The sequence below is a fragment of the Perna viridis genome, chromosome 5, assembly GCF_037379345.1.
Source record: "Perna viridis isolate PV_CMFRI_1.1 ecotype Kerala chromosome 5, ASM3737934v1, whole genome shotgun sequence".
NCBI classification, from domain to species: domain Eukaryota; kingdom Metazoa; phylum Mollusca; class Bivalvia; order Mytilida; family Mytilidae; genus Perna; species Perna viridis.
The window spans coordinates 25,802,080-25,825,078 of NC_142449.1; the positions used below are offsets into that span (position 1 = coordinate 25,802,080).

Here is a 22,999-nt window from a genome sequence, read left to right on the forward strand (position 1 = left end):
CCAGAGCATGGTGGTCTTAAAGGGTCAACCAGAACTTGCTATTAACACCAGAGCATGGTGGTCTTAAAGGGTCAACCAGAACTTGCTATTAACACCAGAGCATGGTGGTCTTAAAGGGTCAACCAGAACTTGCTATTAACACCAGAGCATGGTGGTCTTAAAGGGTCAACCAGAACTTGCTATTAACACCAGAGCATGGTGGTCTTAAAGGGTCAACCAGAACTTGCTATTAACACCAGAGCATGGTGGTCTTAAAGGGTCAACCAGAACTTGCTATTAACACCAGAGCATGGTGGTCTTAAAGGGTCAACCAGAACTTGTTATTAACACCAGAGCATGGTGGTGAATTATTGCTGGATACTTTCCACTATCATTAAAAATACAATTTCCGTAGCCTTGATGCTTGATTTAATCTAAGAAGTCTCATGATCAAAAGGCATAAAACAGATAGTCAAAGAATGACCAAAAATGTCATGTTGAAGAACTGGGCAGTAACAACAAAATCATTATGTGACATGACAGAGTATGACATTGTAACTCTGGCTTGTTGATGTTGTTTCTAACTTTCTAGTTTTGCCTTGAAAAAAAAAAAAACATTTGTTATATGTGGTTTTCCCTATGTTTGACAATACCTTTCAACTATTGCACAGAGCATAAAAAATATTCAAATAAAAACATACTTAATTATTTTAGTGCCTACAGAAAGGAAAAGTGCAAGCAACTTCTTCATTTTTGTGAGGCGTAGTATGAAAAATTTGTCCATGAAACATGAAACATGAAACCACTATGACCAGAATTCTTTATCATTGGGATTCTATGAAGGTCTATATCACCAGTTACAATAATCAGTGAAAAGGGGAAAGGACTAAAAGCTCTGATGTGTCACATTTCAATTTGTCCCCGAATGACAGTGTTCTTTACAAAAAATTGAACTTATGTTGAAATGTTTCAAAACTTCATTTTCAAAATTTTATTACAAAAAAAAATTGACGGCTAAGTTTGCCTCAAAGTCAAATCTCCCTCTTGGACAAAAAATTACGAGGGATATTTCCCTCTTTGGATTTTTAAAGTTAATATCTATGAAATGATTCATGTTTTTGTCCATACTAAAACTTTTTTTTTTTCAGTTTGAATCAAAAGGATAATCAACCTTCATGTTCCCAGTTTTTAGTTGAGTCCGAGTTGCTCATTTACTTTTGTTACTTTGTATGTATGATTTTAGTTACTTTATGTTCTTTGTTGTGTATGTCTGTTTTCCATGTTGGGTCTTTGTCCCTGGATTACATTCTTTTAATTACCGCTATAACCTTGGTTCCCTTGATTACTCTTCAAGCTTGCCTAATGTTCATTATCAGCATATAAAAGCCTGACCAGCATAACAAATTCCTAATTTAGTATTCTACAAACTTAGCCCAAATTGGAAACAAAATCTAAAAATAAAACTCATCAAATACATCATGCAAATTTGATAAAAAAAAACCTATAAATAACTCTTTCCAGTGAGCCCTCCTTGTAAAAAACATTATTGTAAGTACAACCACTGCTTAAATTAAAGGCAGCTAGCTTCTATCTAATATTTCATGAGGGGAAATCAATTTCATGGCATGGTGCAGCTTAACACAACAGCAAATGTTGAACCTTATTACTGTGGACAAGTATGGATACTAGGTTTGAAAGTTTCTTTATAGCAAGATATTAGTATTTTTCATGATTATCCCTGTATATAAATATGCAATTTTCACTAAGGTTGAATATTTCATTCATTTTCTTGACTTTGCATGGCTATCTGAGTTACAAAAGATTTTAATTCATGCATGAGAAGTTATCTTTCTTAGGTGAAAAAACAACAACAAAAACCATAAATCCCACTCAGGTTTTCATACAATACAGTATATTTGTATCAAGTTTGGTCAAAATCTATTGGGGATTTTGAATTCTTAAGTTTTCACAAGTATGTTCAAGAAAGATAAATGGGCAAACGGACTTATAATAGTGGTACAGTTTATAACTACTGATCTATTAGCAAGGAAAAAAATAAAATAGTCAGATGGATAAGTGAAGAAAAATTAAAAGTTGAATAAAGAAAAAAAAAACAGATATGGGTAAAACACAATAAAATGCACCAGTGTTTAACCTAAATACAAAATAATAAATACTTTAAGAGGTCACAAAAAGGTAAGACCATTTTTCCTTTCTGACATGAACAAGAAGTTGCACACTGCACCATGCTACAAATATCCCCACTCAACCATTTACAGAAAATAGCTACGACGTATATAAGAACCTGGAAAACAACAAAACATGCTACAAGTCACCATGCAAAAGCAACAAACCAAATATCTAAGCATTCTACCCAATAGAAGCTGAGAAAATGTAATGACTAAACAGATTGGTGGATAAGGTGATTGCACTTTAGCTCCAAATTCATGAGGTATAACAAGCCACTGCCTAGTTTTCATGAATATTAGTATATAAACATGTTTTCTCTGAACCATTTCACTTGCTTGTGATTTTGATGGCGCCAATATCTTTAAAGAAACAATATTAAAAGAACCATTAAAATGTTAGAAGGGAGATATTTAATGTGGCAAGACTGACAATGATTAGCACATAATGACAAAACTAATTGATCGAGAAAGTCGAGAAAATGAGTAGGAGGTAGTATTCCATTGTCAAAGCTTTAAAGATAATAAGAAAATTTTACAATGGTTTCCCCAATTTAACTAAATTGGAACGACTCAGTGGTTTCCTTCCTACATCTATTAGTAGATGAACCAATATTAAAAGAATAGGAAAGCCAAGTAAAATTGGTAGATTTGTAGTCATATTGAATTTTCATTTGCAGGAGATTAAACCTAGAAAGACTGAGAAGTTTTGAGTTAATAAGAGTTTCATTTTTTCATATATTTAATAGTTATTTTTCTTAATATTCATTGTACATTGCCACTTCCACTTTTAGTGCATTTTTCAAAGTCAAAGTTCAATGTCAAAAGGTTATTAACCATGGTACAATACACAATGTCATAAAGTGGTAAAAAGTTACAGCCAAGGAATGATTTGTTACATTAAAAAAAATCTGAAATTTTGACCTCAAGGACAAAGGCCATCATCAAACCATGATAGGCAAATATAAAAAGGTAATCTTGAAAGACAAAAAAAAAAAGAAATCTTTAAGTGATGGCTAACAAGTGTTACCTCTGCTTTCAATCACAATAAAAGAAAAAAAACAGTAAGTTGCTGTGGTATATTTCTGAAAATAAATCCCACCAACCTACTAGAAGAATGTTTTAAAATTTCAAGCTGCTGTGATGAGTAGTTGCTAAGAAAATTATGACAGAAAAAATTGTAATGTAAGGAAACACGGACAAGGGTAAAACAGTATGCCCCCCCACCCCCATCTCCTTTGGAGCTGGGGTATAATTACAACCTGGCCATAGCTTTTCACGGATAGAAAGGCCTGACTGAGCAAATCTTGGTTTGTCTGACACTTTTTATGACAATAACAAAATAATCAAGTAGGATCATTTGATGGTTGACCACTTGTTCCTCCGCACACAACAGAAATGAATACATGTGTAATACGACATAATTATGCAGACTATTCTGAGATGAAATCATTTTCCATTCATCATATTTGACAGTATTACAGCTGAATCAAATCCAAAAAGTTCTTTTCCAAAACAACCATCTGGCTGAGTCGTCATGGAATAGAATTAATGGATCATCATGGATTAATTGGAAGATGTACAGGTTTATATCAATGGTTTGACTTAAAATACTCAAGGGTCAATGCTGAATGTTTGCAAATTTATTAATTTGCCCATTGCAGCTGAATAGAGCAGATAACTCTATAATTGAAGACAGCTTAATTAATGGTTTTTTTTTTTACTTCCATTAAAAAGGTTTTACTGGCATAGGCTACAGTGAATTTCTAAGCAAATTTGACCAATGTTTAACTTTGTCCCCCTAATTGGCTGTCCACAGGGAGGCGATGGAGCATGTGGTAACAATGGAGTGAGATTCAAAATGGAACCATAATATGTCTGACCATTAACCCATACCATGTTGGAACTGTAAGACAGAGTTAGAAATAAGTGCTCACCTACTTGCCCACCAAAGCTGTAAAAATAACAAAGGCAACAACAATCTCTAATGTAACTTGCCCTTAAGGCAATCCAAAAAATCAAAGCAAAGAGAGCAAATAATGGAGAAATGTTTTGTCAAATTAAGGGGCACATCAAACTTGTCTACCAAGCAACACATGACAAAAAACTAAATGCAATTCTTTAACCTTAATATGAGGAATGTTTCTTGAAAGCAGAAGATACTTACCCTACCAGGACACCTGGTCAATGCTCCCATTTCTTAGTGGAGTTGCTCATTTACTTTAATTTCTATGTTCTTGTTATTTTGGTTATTTCAAGTCATGGAATGATTACCCCTAAAATTTTGGTTCCCTTGGTTACTTTTCAATCTCTATGTCCTTGTGCATCAGATTTATATCACAGCCTCTTATGAAAACAACACAGCTAAGTTGGTTATAGAATGGGATATTGAATGAGTTGTAGGTAGTAGACCTAATAAATTCTCTTGCAATATACATAAATAGAAAAATAGTAATAAAATAATAATGAAACATGATGACTGAGATCTTTACAAAGTTATTCTGGTTTCATAATGAGTCTAAGTCATCATATAAATTGACACTTTAATGTAAAATATAGAAAGCAAATATTTATTTATGAACAAAATTATTTTGAATTGATACAGATGGATATATATAAATGCATTAGTAGGGGGAATTACAATTCCCTTCTAATTTGGATGGGTATCAATTTTAAGGCTTCTTTTCAGTGTTCTAGGATTGTTAAAAATTTTAGGTTTCAATGGGAAAGCTCAAAATGAAGGTTAACTTTCCCGCTTTTGATATTTACTTCCCAATCTTAATAACTCCTTCCAAAAATTCAACTATTTTCAACTATTCTATTTGTCAAAGGGAAAGTGGACCAAAATACACAACTTTCCCACACATAAATTGCACTTGCCCTGGGTGACGGGAAAGTGGAACCCTAGAACACTGCTTTTAAGACCTGTTCTACAGAGCGTTGCAGACCATTTAAAATCAAAGACTGAAGTCTTCAAAGTTGCTAATCATCAAATATTCTCTGCCACTGATTTTGGCTTTTTTTCAAAATCCGTAATGACACTAATGCAATATTCTCTAAAATCGGGTGACTTCTGCTAGAATCTTGGTTCCCTTGATATCATTGCGTACTCTTTCGTAACTGTCATGACCCAAATGGCTATTATATAGATATCGTTGTCCTGATAATATATACGACCTTTATATAATCAATTGTAAAGAACGCCTGTGTTTGAATCGGAAAGTGGGTAATATTACATAAATTCAATGCTAACCTATCATTATCTTTTAATGTAAACTTCCCGTTCTAATACAAGCTAAAAAATAAACACGCATAGACATGCGTATGATATGTTTAAAAAAAAGGTACATTGTAGAGATCTTTGGGTCGCTTATGATATTGACCAGTGAACCAGATTATGAACCTGATTAAGCAGCTGGCAATGAATATTCATAAACATCGGGGCGTGCTAATGTACCCATATAGTGTTGTAACGAGCCTCAGTGCCTGAATCAGAAACTGGGTAATGTTCAAAGCTAACCCATCATTTCATGTAAAGTTCCCATCCTCATTGAAGCATGAAACACACGTAGAACACACACATAGAAAACTTAAGAGGTACATTTTTATCTCGTCTTAAGCTAGAACTATGATGCTATGGTGGTGAACATGTCAAGGATCTGCAGCATTTAGTGGTGTATAACTACATATTTATGCAAATCATATGCAAATATTAAGTACAAAAATTATGAGTGCAAGAAGTCACTAACAATATTAGCGACTCAAAAAAGTCTTCAGTCTAAAATATATCTTAGGATTTAACGTGACAATGCTAATTTCTGTTGTGACATGATAAGTTACCATCACCTTTACTCTTATGAGATTTTGTAAAATTAGCACTACCTTGTCATTTTAATTAAGAATGGAGCAGTTTACTCTTCATTGACTGAATAAATGTTAATTGTTTGAAGTTAATTTTGCAAACATAACATGGCTAGCTTTAAAACAATCATTATCTGGGAAATTTTAATTTCCAATCAATTTCTTCTCCTTGCAAAGAAAGGAGTCTAAATCAAAATATTTCAGACAAAGTGTTAGTTACATACCGCACATTTGGATGCTCTGAAATATGTATAGTTCAAAATCATTCTGTTTGACACGTGAGTTAGGAAGGGATTGTTCAGTATGTTTATAATAATTTGTTTGTGGCTCCCTCTGAGATTCTGGATTCGGCAGTGCATTTGCTGTGTATCACTATCTATCCTACCTTCTGGTCCTTACTCTTAAATTTGGGAAAATGAACCATCAGAGTGGAGGGTTTTATAACCATGTTTTTAACACCTCCTAATTCTTACAAAGACTGATACTTTCAAGCATCAACATACAGTTAAATTTGAACTATATTAACCTTTGCAGGCTTATTTAGCTAATGTAGATCAATTCAACAACCTACAGCAATAAACAAACCATTCACCTTTGAAGGACAATAAAATAGCCATTCAACCAACAAGGAATTAATTGATTGAAATTTCTATCATGATCCGTCAAGAAAATGTTCTTGATCGACATATACCTCAGAGACCATATTGAACTTAGAAACAGAGAGCAAGGCTGTAACCCACTTATATTGCAAGATTGCATGTATGAAATGTTTAGATATCTTCTCCTTTAGTAATGAATGGTTTCAATTATTTCTCCACTCAAGATGTTAAAGTTCAGCCAGCATGTTCAAAGTTTAATTTTACTTTATAGAGTTGAAAAATGGTTTAAATTAAACTAGTAGGCTGAAAGAGAATCGGTTTCTCCTATGAAATCTGTAGAATATTTGGAAAATGAAAAATGATCGGTCCACAGTAGACTCTCACAGAAATTGAATTGGGACTAAAAATCAAATTTGCATGTGTATTTTGAAACTTCGGCTTAAAATGGGAGAATCATAGGATAATTAATGGAAAGAGTAAATAACCAAAATAATATCACCAGCGCTGAAAATGAGTGTGTATGCAAGTTAAATCTTAATGCATTCTTAGCACAAGCTTGATCATATTTTGGTTATTCACCATAACCAATTGATTATCCTATTTATTATATAAATTGCTTTATTAATCATTGCTATTTTCAACATAAATTTTAAATTTTATGAATGGCGGATTGATATTTGTGTTGTGACATATTGTGACATTTTGGAGTGAGAAAGTCCTAGAGGCTAAAAACCACTAATTCCACTTCCCATAGGCTTCTATGCTAATTTCACAATATTCAATGGCTTCTCTGGACTTTACCTTAACTTTAACCTGCAGATGACTATATATCAGCATGATTCTACATATGTCAGCTCACAATCCTCAGAATGGCATGTGGGGTTAGCAGACTTGCAGTGCAGTACTGGTCACCGGAAGTGAAGGGTCTATAAATAGCATGGGAAATCCAAGTGTTTTCACAAGATAGGGGTATATTTAAAAATCATTATGGAGATTAGGCTTCACATCACAAGAAGCAAAATGCACCTATAAAATGTACAGAAATGTTTTTCCTTTCAGAAACTGTTTCAATTTTTTAAATAAGATGAGAACTTTTTTCACAGCACTATGAGGAACAGGGGTAATTTCTGCGTAGGACTATTTTTGCGTACGTTCCAAATGCTCATTGGTTGAATTGGTGGTCTGTAACCTAAAGAGTCACTTTTTGTCTTAGAAAAAATAAATAACTATACAGGTATCTTCCTACACACATACTGAATGCATTTGCAAAGTTTCAGTGAAATGTGACAAGCACTTTTTTAAATATTTGATTTTTAAATATAGGGTAACCAAGTTGTGCGAGCAAAAAAGTGAAAATATTCTACCATACTGAAATGCATTAAATATTTGCAAAGAACTTTTTCTGACTTTTCAAATAAAACATATCAATCACAACTTGTTTTTTAACAATATTAATGAAGAAATAGTTTTAAAAGTAATCATTTTCTGAGAAATTGGTCTATTTTTAAAAATTTATTTCTGACATGCCTCCCCCTTTTTCTTGATCACATGTCAAAAATCCTAAATCTTTAAATTTTCACAAAAGGTGATATATTTGGCTTTAAATTTGTAAATACAGTGTTTTCACATTAAAACATGACCAGTAAAGGGCACCTAAAGCAAAAAAAGTGCTCAATAATGGATTTTCCATGTTGCCATAGGGGAATGCTTATATGGCCTTAACCGCAGTAATGAAAGTGAGTTTTTCCTCATTTCTAACCTAATTTTTGCTCAAATCTACACAAAACTTGATTTCAAGTGCTTATTACTACCATATTTAGGTAAATATAGCCCTCAAAGTTTAATATTTGATATTTTTACTAAACTTTCTACACTTTCTACAAGATAGGACATAAAAATCAGCCAAAAAGACCAATTTTCCATAATTTGGACCTATAACTTAAAAAAATGCATATTTTGAAGGATTTTTGTAGTGTATTCCTCTCATGGCAAAGTTAACAAGATCTTCAAGTAGTTTAAAGCTATTTCAAGAAACTTTTCATTTTGCCATGGCTTCAGCTTAAGGCTAAAAACCACTAATTCCACTTCCCATAGGCTTCTATGCTAATTTCACAATATTCAATGGCTTCTCTGGACTTTACCTTAACTTTAACCTGCAGATGACTATATATCAGCATGATTCTACATATGTCAGCTCACAATCCTCAGAATGGCATGTGGGGTTAGCAGACTTGCAGTGCAGTACTGGTCACCGGAAGTGAAGGGTCTATAAATAGCATGGGAAATCCAAGTGTTTTCACAAGATAGGGGTATATTTAAAAATCATTATGGAGATTAGGCTTCACATCACAAGAAGCAAAATGCACCTATAAAATGTACAGAAATGTTTTTCCTTTCAGAAACTGTTTCAATTTTTTAAATAAGATGAGAACTTTTTTCACAGCACTATGAGGAACAGGGGTAATTTCTGCGTAGGACTATTTTTGCGTACGTTCCAAATGCTCATTGGTTGAATTGGTGGTCTGTAACCTAGAGAGAAATTACCAAATTTATTTCAGTGTGAATTGATGAAAATTTGTACACTAGGAACATTGAGTAAATCACTGCTATGATATAATAAAGTCTTTTACATAACACCTGTACAGTATAATTTGCAATATATGTGACTGGTATTTTTTTATTTACATCCAATTTTGTATTCAATTTTGTCCATAAACCAATTTACCCATAAACTGAGAAACAGTACTTTACAAAAAGTGGTGTAGGATAAGTAATGGAAAAGTGATGGGTACCCTCTGAGTACTAGACAGAAGTATGGAAGGAAGGAAAGAAGGAAGGAAGGAAGGAAGGATGGTCATTCAAATCAAGTGCAAAGTGGTGGAAGTATAAAAGGTGTAGAGAAATGAAGGGACAGAAAGACAGCATAAACACTATACACTTCTACAACAATAGCCAACAAATGAAAATAGACAACAGAGGAAACTCCTAGAAAAAAATCATATTTCAGGCCTTTAAGCACTGCTTCACATAGACTAATACAGAGATTAATGTTGAAATCTCATCAGTCAAGATGTCCACGGGCTGTATCAATATGTCCCTGGTGTATACAAGTCTAACAAAAAGGTCAGCCTACATCAACAATAGAGACAAACATTAATCCTATTGAGCTTCCCTAACAGCTCTATTATTGGATCAGCAAGTACCATTATCATCAGAAGTACAACTATTTATAAGAATAGGGTAAGAGATATTCATTATTTAATGCTCATATATAAGTTCATCATTAAAAAAAATAATGGTTCCAACTTCTGACATCAACTTGATCATCAATTCCATAAGGTTTGAAGATTTTCAAAATTAAATGAAATTAAACTTCAAAAAGACATTATAATATATCTTTCTGCTAATACTAGACTGTTTCTTGTAAGGAAGATTAGTTGACATGTTTAGAAACAATTGGTGGCAGACAAATCAATCACTGTGTGATAAATATCTATCAAAGCTTTCTGAGAGCAGGACCAAAATGGATGCTTCCTTCCTTTCAGCAACTTTAATAAGCAGCTTCATGTAATATAATGACAATTCTGAAGGTCAAAATAGACTTTATCACGACAAATATCCAAATGTAAGTATCACAGCAAGCCCTGCAGGATTTGGTACAATTTATCAAGCTATTTTGTCTATGTTTTTGCTCACAATTTTTCTCTCCAAAAGGGCACTTATATTTTCAAGGTGTTCTTTTTTTCATTTAATTGATTAGTATAATATATTTGAACAAATGATTGACTGACTATGATTTTACTTACTATGGCAGATATTTTGTGCATTTTTGGCAAGAATATTTTGACAAGTTTAACAGACCCTGCTTTGTCCTAGTCCTGATACGCTGAGCCAAACATTTAACATGCTCAAAGAAGCAACAACCAAAATTTGGAAATATTATTCCCATTTTGAGGTAGTCAGTCATAACTATATATCTCTAATAGGTGTGTTTGTTAGAGAAGCAATGATTACCAATTTTCATGTCTGATATAACTCGGCTAGAAAATCAACATACTACCACATGACAGGGTAATGTAATTGGAGAAAAAAAAAATATATCACAGTATATATATAGGAACAATATCAGGCATATAAACAATGAAGTAAACTACTGGAGCCTAAGCACATGTACCCAAAGTACATAGAAAGCAGAAATCAATTTTTTTATTTTGTGATTAATTTATTTCACCTTTTTTCTAAAGCAAGTAAAAACCGCATAATAAATTACCATGAATAAGATTCTTTACAAAATAATACATGTTTGGAAGAGTGTATGATAAACTATTAAATAGCCCCAAAAATTAGACTGACATCCTGAATCAAGAAAATAAGTATCAGTCAAAATAAATTGCATTACAGTATAATAAAATTATTTTTACACTTATCCAATTTGTCTACATTCAAGATGACCAATTCAAATTCACTTTGTTACTCTGTCTCTAGACAGACAATCACTAGTGATCTAAGAAGAGAAAACAGTACTCAAAAGCCACTATTGTGAAACGACAGACAAATTAAGCATAAATAATTCAAGCTTCATCAATCATGGGTAAAGAACAGTGACTTCCTGTTTGTCCAAAGTGTCCATAAGTCTAATCAGAGGGCTGCTAAAATCTTAATTCTAATACATTTATCCTATGCCTTATATAAAGGTATGAAAATTGGGGGAAAAAAACATTTACAAGGTTGCCCAAAGCAGAAAGAATTAGGCTTCAACAGAAAAATGTAAAATGTTTGCAGGATCCTATTTCATGATCAAACACAGCATTCATAGGTGTCAATTTCCGCAATCAGAAGCCAGAACCTCGTAAAGAATTTAACAAATAAAATTTTTACCGAGGATTAATTAGCCCACATTTCCTGGCAATGAATGTAACTAAAATTTACCTCCATGCAAAATTTTACCACTTATACAGTATTTAAAGAATCTTAAATTGGGATATCAGTGCCTAGTTTCATTCAGATTCTCATATTTTCATTTTCAGGCAATTTGATTTCTTGAATTTTGAGTTGAGGCAAGATGTGAAGAAATTTTTTTTTTATGAAACCAGAAAAGTCGAATCGCTCAGGGTTGATCTAGAAACCTACTACAATACTAGATTGGATAGTAAACTACACTAGACTCAACTAGATATATTAAAGCAATAAAACTTAAAAGTCTCATGTCCAGACAACTATAGACAGATTTCAACTGAAAAAATCCAGAGAAAGAAAGAAATACTGAGAATGAACCTTATACAGCTTTCATCAATCATTTTCTGTCAATACAAAAGGAAAAGATTCATTAGTTTATGGACATTTGTCAGTTTAAGGACTTTTGTTCTGTGGACAGTAATATTTTTTTTTCAAAACACCATGGTTGATGTAGCTAGAGTGAAACCAATCGAAACCAAACACCGACTTAAGGAGGTAGGCCTAGGGTGAGAGACATAACTCTTAGCCCACATTTCATGACAATGAATGTAACAAACATTTTACCACTTTTACAGTATTTAAAGAATCTTAAATTGGGATATCAGTGCCAATATGGTAGCTTACCCTACCAGTGCACCTGGTCCATGCTCCCAGTTTTTAGTGGAGTTGGAGTTGCTCATTTGCTTTTGTTACTTTGTATGTATGATTTTAGTTACTTTATATTCTTTGTTGTATATGTCTGTTTTCCATGTCTGGTCTTTGTCCCTGGATTACATTCTTTTGATTACCACTTTAACCTTGGTTCCCTTGATTACTCTCTTACAAATCATTGGAACATTTGTGTAAAGCATTTTATATCAATCTCTTCTAAGCATCAAAGTAACTTGGATTTATTTTATTCTATTTCAAATGAAAGCTTGATAGGCTATGGTGAAATTGAATATGATGCAAACATATCACAGATTTCAAGACTTAAGTCCCTTACCGTAGGTCTACCTCCTTCACTGGAAAACTCTATACCAGATATATATCAGTCTATATAATTTTTCTTTCATTTTGAACCTTTGTAAACTGAACAGTTGCAAACATCTTCAGTCTAAAAAGGTTTGATTAGACAAGTTTCACTGTACAACAAAGCATTGTGTGCTCTAAACCTATCAATCATTTTATTGACATCAGCAATGTCAGCTTTAAAAAAAAAAACAATATGCCTTGGCTGTTGTTTTCATAACTTTTTTTAATAGCTTCAAAAGACAATGGGCCAATTGACTCTGTGACACAAATACATTTTTAGTAAAAGAGTAGAAAAAGCAAATTTATGTCCTTTTTTGATGATTATTTTCTATCATTTTCCAACAAAGCAGAAACCCAATATCATGATGTATGATTTTAAATGGCAAATGTTTTTCTCCATGCAATTCTTTTTTTTTTATTTCTTCAAAAAAGACAGAATTCATCAATAATAGTGCTACATGTATTACTTGAAGAAGAAAATTTGGTCTGTAGGAATTCCACAAGTTTCTTTTATAAACAGGAGATCTGATAAGACATTAACTGATACCCTGACATGTTCTATGGCAATATATACAAGAAAAAGCAAAAATATAAAAAGGGGGGATGGCAAAAGTTTAAAACATCATAATAGGAGAACTAAAAAGTGACTGTGATAAAATAAAAACTTAATCAGTATTTTAAAGTAACATTTCTAGACAATTGATAAAAGGTTTGAACAAAATTTTCTGATATGTTCTCATGTTTTTAAGGGGGATAAGTCCTTGAAGTGATTTGAAATGATTAACAAGTTTTACCTTACCTTTCATCAAAGATCATATCAACAAAATGTTTCATGAACTCCATACATTCTAAGGTAATTTCATCTGGCTGACTCTCGACACTATATGACGATGTCCATGAATTCTCTGACCCTAGTGACTCTGATCGTTGCATGAGATAATCTCCATATTCTGTTTCTGAGGACTCTACACTACCAGGGAAATAATTTACATCTGAACTATTAGCACTACTAACACTTGAATATCTTGAGCTCTTTTTTGAAGAAACATTGTCATTTTCATCTTGCTCATCATCAAAAGATATAAGATCACCCATGACCGCTATTGTCTTGCGAGTATTTGGCAAGTTTTCTCCAACTGTGTCTCTGGATTCATCAGTTGTTGTCGTCTGCTCTTCCTCGGGTGGAGGAATATAATCGTCAAACAACATTTCATCAACAGTGCTCGATCTGCGTTTTAATTTTGGATGCTTTTTAACAGCATTTTGGTCATTACCTTTCTCTGTCTCCTGTGGCCCATTCTCTACACTACATTTCCTTGCTGGGTCTACATCAGCATTATTGACCTTTTTAATACCTATACATGGAGAATTAGGTACATGCACATCAGCTTTGATTTCATGATTTGTGGTATTAGTTTTTACCATGTGATTAAGGGCTTTTACTATGCCAACAGTTTTATCAAATTTGAATCCTTCATTTTTCAAGGAGGGGGAGTAAAGAGGTTCCTCAAAACTCATATTAACTGGTTTAGAAGGAATTACTTTATTGTCTCCATGTTCTAAATCTCCTGGAGAATGGTGCAAACTGCCATGATCAGAGTTTCCAGCAGAACTATGTTGTGAGCTTGGCCTTCCATTATCATGCTCAGAGTCATACAGAACATTAGTTCCATAGTTATAAGCATCGGCACTAGAAAATCTATTTGTAGGTTGCGGAAGTGGCTCATCACTACTAAAGCTATCACTACTGCTACTTGTTTTCATTACAGTTTCAAGTTTATTTGATAAATTATTGATTAGCCCATTCTTTTTAGCAGCCATAGAAGTAAAAAACCTGCTAGTCCCCTCTGAAAAACTGGAAGAGAGTGATTTTGAATTTTCATCATCACTCCCACCCTGTGACAACCTTCTTCTGATAAAATCCATCCTAATTTCTGTCTACAGCCAACAGTCGTCAGTTAATAATCCCGTCCATCAATAACTATTGTTTCTAATTATAACATTCACTTCTGTTTGTGGCAAACTGTTTATTAGCTCTTGAAAGGCCTTAGATACACTGTCTTTATACACTTAGTACCTTGGTTTTCATCAATGACTATTTCTCATCCACTTGTCAGTATCCATAATCTAAAAAAAGGAAAAGCATTTGCAATCAATGTGTTTATATCACCTGAAGAGTTGTCATGTTAGCAATGATTAAATTTCTTACGTAAAACTGTGAAAATGCTCCAATGCCTACCTATTGACAAAAATAAAAACTACCACCATGCAATTCTTGTTTTCTACTTAGGTCTCAATTTCCCCCATTGATTTAGTAGTCATAATCTGCAAATATACCTAAAACACCTATTAAAGGATGTATATCTGCTGTTAAATCAACATGGTCTGAAATGCCAGCTATCTAAACTACATCTCTAAATATCAGTAGACAAAAGTTTATAACCATCCCCGAAAAAACCAATATTTACAGAACAGAACAGAGACTGAACATAACATGGATAACTAACCATGAGAACTGATGCTGTTTTAAGGAAACTATTCAACATACGAATCAGGCAAAATCAATAAAAAAAATCAATACAAAAGGGGAGGAAAGAATATGATTTTATTGACCAAAATGAAAACTATGGATGATGTTCCCACTCTCATTGCAAAAATTATTTTCATATAATTATTTTATTGAATTATATGTCAAAAAGGTTTATTGAACAATTTAAACATACGATCAGGTGTTTTCTTAATCCACAGTAATTTTTTTTTAACACATGGTATATAACAAAAAAAATTGTCTTTTAGAGTGAGTATTAATGAAACAAAAATCTAATGGTAAAGAGATATTTATTGACATGTATTGCATAAAGTAGTTGTCTACTCAAGAATCATGTAGGAAGATTACATTTTTTTAATTTTTGACATGCTGTTTAAAGTACTTTAGAGTTTTCTCATTTTCTTTTTTTCAATAGCAGGAATTCACTTAATGGACTGTATTGAAGTTTCCTATTAAGAGGGGACAACTCATATTTGGCTTACACAATATAAATTTAACAAAATAATCTTTTACGGAAAGGCTTCGTATGAAAAACTGTTGTTCATTCCATATATACAAAATGCCTTATCATAATTTACATATACATCTGTACAAAGAATCACCCCATTCCAATTTTACATGACTCTCCGGCAGAGAGCAACTTATAAATAATGTAATGACAAACAATGAAGCAAAAGTATCTAAAGGTAGACATCACATTGACATCCAGTGCCTGATTCTTATGCAGGATAGTACATAAAACTTACTAATACCAATTAAAGAGGCAACATGGGATATAAAATCAATGATGTAACACACTAACTATAGCAAGACAAATATTTAGAATATAGATTTCACAATTAATAATAACATGGTCATTGATTCTGGTAGTAGTTCATTAGTAGCTTCATATGATTCTATCTTGGCAGGGAACCTCATAACCTGTCTTTACCATACATAACTTGTCTGTATGGGATTAAGGGAGTTGTCAGAAAAAAAAATCTCATTTGAGAGAGTGTTTCCTAATCTTGAAGGATTACACACCTAAGACTGTGTAGATTAACTTGGATCTAACATATAATCTTATTTGGCATAGACTTGAGATGGGTTTAAATGGTGACAAAACTCCAGGAAATATGATGCTTATGCAGTACATACCAAATATGACTGGACATAATCAGAAGACATTAAAATCTTGTTCTCAAAAATTTATTTCCTTGTGATAATTGTCAAAACAATGTGTGGTAGCATGAACAAAGTAGTTGACATCATGCATGATGTACAAACTTTAAAACAAGGTCATTGTTAATTACCAACATTTACAGTTTAAGAAACAGAGTTGTTCATTTGATGCAGTTGATCATAGTGTTTCTGTAGTTTCAACAATTCAATTCATACAAAATTTCTTGCCTGGTACATGACTAAACTTTCAACTGAAGAAATAAAAAATAACTGATGCTTAGATGTTTAACAAAATCATCTCCATTTACACCTGTCACTCAGTAAATAACTATTTTCACCTGATATAGTTTAAGTAGTTTCACTGATGAGAAACATCAAGAAGTACATTTTTGTAAAAGGGGATATTTTTGTAGCAGTTTAATTTTTGCTATTTTTACAGTAAAACCTGAGAAACATCAAGAAGTACATTTTTGCTATTTTTACAGTAAAACAAATATTCAAAAATAAAGCCACTGCCAGCAAATATTTTCTTCATAGAAAACTTCATACAATTTGATGAACAATCTCAAATTTAAAGAAAGATGGCTACCAGAGTAGTTGTAAGTTCAGTTGCTCTGTTTTATTCTGAAGTTTTTTTGGAGAATTCTCATGTAGTTTTTTTTAACATTATCATTTCACAAAATTTACATCAGGATATTCAGCTATCATGGACAATAAGGTTCAGAATCTATTCTGCTATCATAGACAATAAGGTTCAGAATCTATTCTGCTATCATAGACAATAAGGTTAAGGATCTATTCAGCTATCATGGACAATAAGGTTCAGGATCTATTTTGCTATCATGGACAATAAGGTTCAGGATCTGTTCTGCTATCATGGACAATAAGGTTCAGGATCTATTCTGCTGAAATTTTGCTGAAAGATTGAGCTTAAATAGATTGAATAAAAAAAACAAGAAAAAAAATGGTACAATAATTTCCCAAGGTTCCAAAGTTTAGAGTGACTCTGTCTATATCTATCAAAATGATGTAAAAGAATATGAGTATATACATCAAAGCCTTACATCCTTAGTTTGATGTATCTACCTCATCTGTGACAAGACTGTAATTCTGAAATTCATATATTCATTTACAGAAAAAAATATGAATTTACAATCATTTTACTTTCCCTTAGGAAATCTCAAATAAATATAGATCCATACAAAATTTCAAATCAATGCAAGGACACTTCATGCATTATTCACATTTAATCAAAACTGCCTGATAGAACACATGAAATGGATATAAGACAGGATTGGCCAAATTAGTCGACAGGGTAGTACAACTGTGCATATTTGTGGAACAATTCAAAATAATACCAAATAGTTAAACATGCTAAACCTGCTTAAATCTAAAGAACCAAGGTATTTTTGGATAATTTCAATGCTTTCTATTTTGTCTACCCACTGAATAAAGAATTAACTACATTTGTAGTATTCCTTGTAAGAATCATGCAAATTCAGTAAAATGTGATAAACCTATAAAAAAGGTTACATATTTTTATTTCTGTTATTAAATTGCTTTATGGGTCTATATTATGAAATGTGTAATAATTCATTCAAATCTACCTGCTCTTAGGAGATAATCAATATTAATAATCTAATAGACCCTATTGTATTTGAGTGTCATTTACAGAGTTATCTCCATTAATTTGAAATCTACAGTGCATTCTATATAATTTTTATCTCCTAAGAACAAGGGTTATATGAAAAACCAAATGTTAATTTCTGTTTACTATGGCAATTCAAACAAAATATCAAAAATAAAAATATGTAGGCTTTTCACCTTTTGCATGATTCTTAGCTGGAGTACTACTTTAACAGAAAAAGGTATAAACATAAAAAAAAAATCCTTACTGAAAATAGGAATCACAAATGCAAAATGAAATATTTGATGTTAGATGAATCTATCACTTTGAGTATTATTTATTATTTTTCTACACTGTCAAAAGCAACGATATAAAATTTCTCACCAGAAATTTGATATTTTAAGTTTTGCTGTTGGTACTGTTCAGATAAAGATATCAAATACAAAAACTTTTCAATAAGATAATTGGATTCATGATCCAAGATTTTAGGGATGGAAGACCAATCATTATAAAAAAACTCATTGCAACCAAAACACAAGATTTGATGGACAGACTGACAGACACTCTCTAACACAGATGCAAAGATAAAAAATATATAAGCCTCATTACATCAAAATATATTGATAACTATTACTTTTATAGTCCATCAGGCAAAACTAAATGATAACCTTGGTTCAGAAAAACATTACATGTTACTATTTTTTTCCATGGAAAATTACCCTAATTGCATTAGAACTTCCTTAATAACAAAATATCATTATGCAAATTACCATCTAATGGTTCACGCAAAGTTTGATAATATGAGTCAATAGGAAACAAAAGGCATTAATTATCATATAATCTCAAAATGGGCACACCTGCTCTAGCTCAAAGACTTTTCTGTTTGTTCTGTGTTGCTTGTTTCTATAGCGATTTTTTCAGGAACATGTCAAGCTAGACTTTTCTGTTTGTTCTGTGTTGCTTGTTTCTATAGCGATTTTTTCAGGAACATGTCAAGCTAGACTTTTCTGTTTGTTCTGTGTTGCTTGTTTCTATAGCGATTTTTTCAGAAACATGTCAAGACTTGTAGGACAGACAAATAAACTTTTTAGTGAATAAATAAAACATTACTTGTCTGGTCTTTGTCCCTTGATTACATTCTTTTGATTACTGCTATAACCTTGGTTCCCTTGATTACTCTTTAATTACGCTATAACCTTGGTTCCTTTGATTACTCTTTGATTACTGCTATAACCTTGGTTCCCTTGATTACTCTTTGATCATGCTATAACCTTGGTTCCCTTGATTACTCTTTGATTACCGCTATAACCTTGGTTCCCTTGATTACTCTTTGATTACCGCTATAACCTTGGTTCCCTTGATAACTCTTTGATTACCGCTATAACCTTGATTCCCTTGATTACTCTTTGATTACCATTATAACCTTGGTTCCCTTGATTACTCTTTGATTACCGCTATAACCTTGGTTCCCTTGATTACTCTTGTCACAAGTTGTACATTATTCTTCAGTCATGAAAATGTTCTATATAAAGTCGGTATTTTATTACTGATTGATCAATTTGACAGACATTTCATAATATCAGGACAAGAACGGTTGACCAATAGAACAGACCCAGCTTTGCACTAGTCCGAAATGAACTGGATTTTTTTTAAGCTAGCCCATGGAAGCAAAAGACCCAGGTAGCTATGCCAACCCACATCAACACATTATTCTGACTCCAAGCCAACTTGTTGTCACTCTATCCCCTTAAATACCACATGCTAGGGCTTGACTACTAATTTAAAAGTCTATGGTGTGACTTGGCTGGACATCAAACCCATGACCTCCCACCCTCTGGACAAGCATGCTACCCTAAGACCATCAAAGCAGTTTCTGTTATTCTTTTAGGTACTGTATTTCATGATCTTTCTGAAATTACGGCTATCAATTTCAAAGAGTGTGTAAAATGGAATGTCAGAGATATTATTGATTAACTGAGTAACTGTAGTTCTTTTTATAAACTAAGGCAGATATTTTGTGCATGAGAATTTGTTCATTAATAAATACAGAACCTGTTACGTTTATGATGAGTCAGATTGTCAATGTACTAGTTCACAGAGGCAACAGACTGCAAGTAGGCATGTCACCCCACTTCTTCACAATATCTTGAATCTTAGGCATACTTAGCTAAAAAAGCAGTGACAGCCAATTCTTATGTCTTTGGTGTGGTATAGTCAGTGATTTAACCCACAACCTTCAGCGTTAAAAGTGAGCATGCTTCCACAAGACCACGAAGGAGGCCAGAGTTAAATAAATTGAAGTGTTGTATGAAAATTGTGTGAGCTCGAATTTTTTCACACATCTTTGCACCTCATGAAACTTCATGCTTGAAGTATCTGAAATTAATCATGCTGACCCCTAACAGGACCTTTTCTATAAATTGACAAGATAAAACAAAGATGAAACTGACAATTCAGTTTTAAGTGTAAGTTTTTGTAAGAATCAGGCAAAATGGGAAAAATCTGAAACATGCATGTCAAAAACCCACCAACCTTACAATTTAATTTCACTCAAGGATGATTCCTCCATTTAAAAAGACAATAATTTGGTCACTACATCACTGGATTTTTTTCAGAAATCTTCCAATAGATGGTTAGAAAAATGAGGTTTTTGACAGAGTTATCTGCCTTTGAAATGTTTATTTCAGTGCATTTCAATGAAATTATAACTCAACATACCAGAATGATATTGAAAATCTACTTATCTCTTGATTCAAATGGTGCAACTTTCAAAGTGGTGGGTTTTTTTCATACCATGTTTCATCCACTGCCTGATTCTTACAGAGACTGACACTTAATAAAGTTAATGCATAGTCTCTCAAACACCATCAGCCCCTTTAAGCCACTTTGATTGAAGCCAAAACAGGTCAATCCCTTACCAGTGACAATCCTAAAAATTCTTCATAATGTCATATAGTCTATTACAGATCAAAACGCCAGGTTCGGTTGGGTAATTTATACCTGATTCAAGACATTTGCCCTGACAGTAATTGTATATCTACCAGTAGAAAAATGTCAATTGATTTTAAATGCATAAAATCACTGGATATATCTCAATTGAAGCTGCAAGAGACGCAAGATGAGAATTTAATACAATTCTTGGAAATTATCAATACTATTACTAAAAATTACGTGAAGAATCATCCAATCAATGATCTTCACATTGCCTATGATGAGAGTATTTTTTAAACTGTTGGATTGGTAAGCAAACGAAGCCTGTGGGATTTAATATATGGTATCCAGACAGAACACCAAACATGTCAACCTGTAAACTTCTCAGACCATGACCACTCAACCCATATGGCAGACCATTCGACCCATAAATTACATGTTTCTCTTGCATTTTCTATGCACATTTTGACAATTTTTTTTTTGGCATTTAATATTACAACATTTATAATAAACATAAGATTTTTTACTGGTCATTTCAATCAGTAGTAATTTATCTGTGGTCATCGTAATCTGCAGTATTAAAAGCATTATGTAAATTACAATAGACCACTTGGCCCATATGGTGGACTAGTTGGCCTATATGTACGGACCACTCGAATAATATGTTCTTAGTAGTATTTCTTTTACAATCTTGGCACATATATTTTACAACAGACATATATAATGGTAGATTGATATCCTATGGAACATTTTGGGGGATTATTTGAGCATTTTTGTTCTGATCAGAGACCAATTTGAAAGTGTTAATATCAATAAATTCGTTTATTTCGTTTTATTTTATCATTTTTTCCTTTCTTGACATCTCCCATAGCAGATTTGCTTGCAGTTTTTGTTATGAGACTATACAGTTCAATGAAATATGAAATGAAAGAACAACATTCTTTGTATATCTTTATATCACAGACATATATCTCAAACATTGTAACAGTACTTTTGTAAATATACGCTCAAGTTACGGTTTACATGATGAAATATCAAAGCTGATAATATTACAGACTATCTGTAAGAACAAAGCACTGAATATCAACAAGCACAAAACAGTCACTATAATACCTTTTTTATCCTCCTGAATAATTAAAGTAATTAGAATTGATGTAATTGCTATTATGAAATTAGTATTTAATAAACAATATATGGGCCAAGTGGTCATGGGCCCAGAAGTCTGAGGGCCAAGATGTCTGTACCACTCCAGACAAAGGTGGAACATGGAAAAGATCAAAACAATGCAAAGTTGTACCTCACTCTAGATGCTGCAGACTGAGTGACAGATCTAGAACTTTACCATCTAAGAAATAGTGAATGATTTGACAAAGTATTATCTATTAAACTGCTATTCATTGCTTGGTTCTAATTTAGAAAGATCTAAAGAGAGGAAAAAATGCGGGTCTTGGAAAATCAGGTGGGTGCAGAGGTGTACTTATGAATTCATCTTAAGAATTGGTCAATATGAGAACCAGGCAGGTGATGAATAAACGTTACATATATATAAATATATATACACCTAAATATTTGTGGAGCTTGTTGCTGTCAAAGCATACTACCACTGGACAACCTGACAAAAGTTTTCTGTAAAAAAAAATTTTGTGCATAAATTCAATTACTCAGAAGTCACATGACTTCTGAGTAAAAATCTGATTCAGCATGTTGGACTAGTAAAGAGCAGGGTCTGATTAATAAATCATATGTCCACTTCAAGAAACAGGATGTAAAACCATACATTGCAATTAAATAAGATTTAATTTAGATATTAAGTAGTTGTCTTTGTAAGAATCATGCAAAATCTGAAAAATGTGATACACCCCAAAAAAGGCTACATATTTTTATTTTTGTAATTAAGTTGTTTTATGGGTCTATATTATGAAATGTGCAATTATTCATTCAAATCTACCTGCTCTTCAGAGATAATCAACATCAAAAATCCAATAGATTCTATTGTATTTGAATGGCATTTACAGAGTTATCTCCCTTAATTTTGAATTCTACAGTGCATTCTATAAAATTTTTATCTCCAATGAGCACCGGTTATACGAAAAACCAAATGTTAATTTCTGTTTACTGAAGCATTTAAAACAAAATA

At 32.6% G+C, this 22,999-nt stretch overlaps 1 protein-coding gene across 3 annotated transcripts in view; it reads right to left on the bottom strand.

Annotated features, from left to right (window-relative positions):
* Nucleotides 1-22,999, bottom strand: part of LOC148616838 (uncharacterized) — a 55,432-nt gene that overhangs the window by 21,932 nt on the left and 10,501 nt on the right. For all 3 annotated transcript variants that reach the window (XM_088583951.1, XM_088583952.1, XM_088583953.1), the window contains one exon: nucleotides 13,395-14,722. In XM_088583951.1, coding sequence (XP_088440077.1) covers nucleotides 13,395-14,521 — 1,127 coding nt within the window. In that variant the 5' untranslated portion in view covers nucleotides 14,522-14,722. The remainder of the gene's footprint in view (nucleotides 1-13,394; nucleotides 14,723-22,999) is intronic.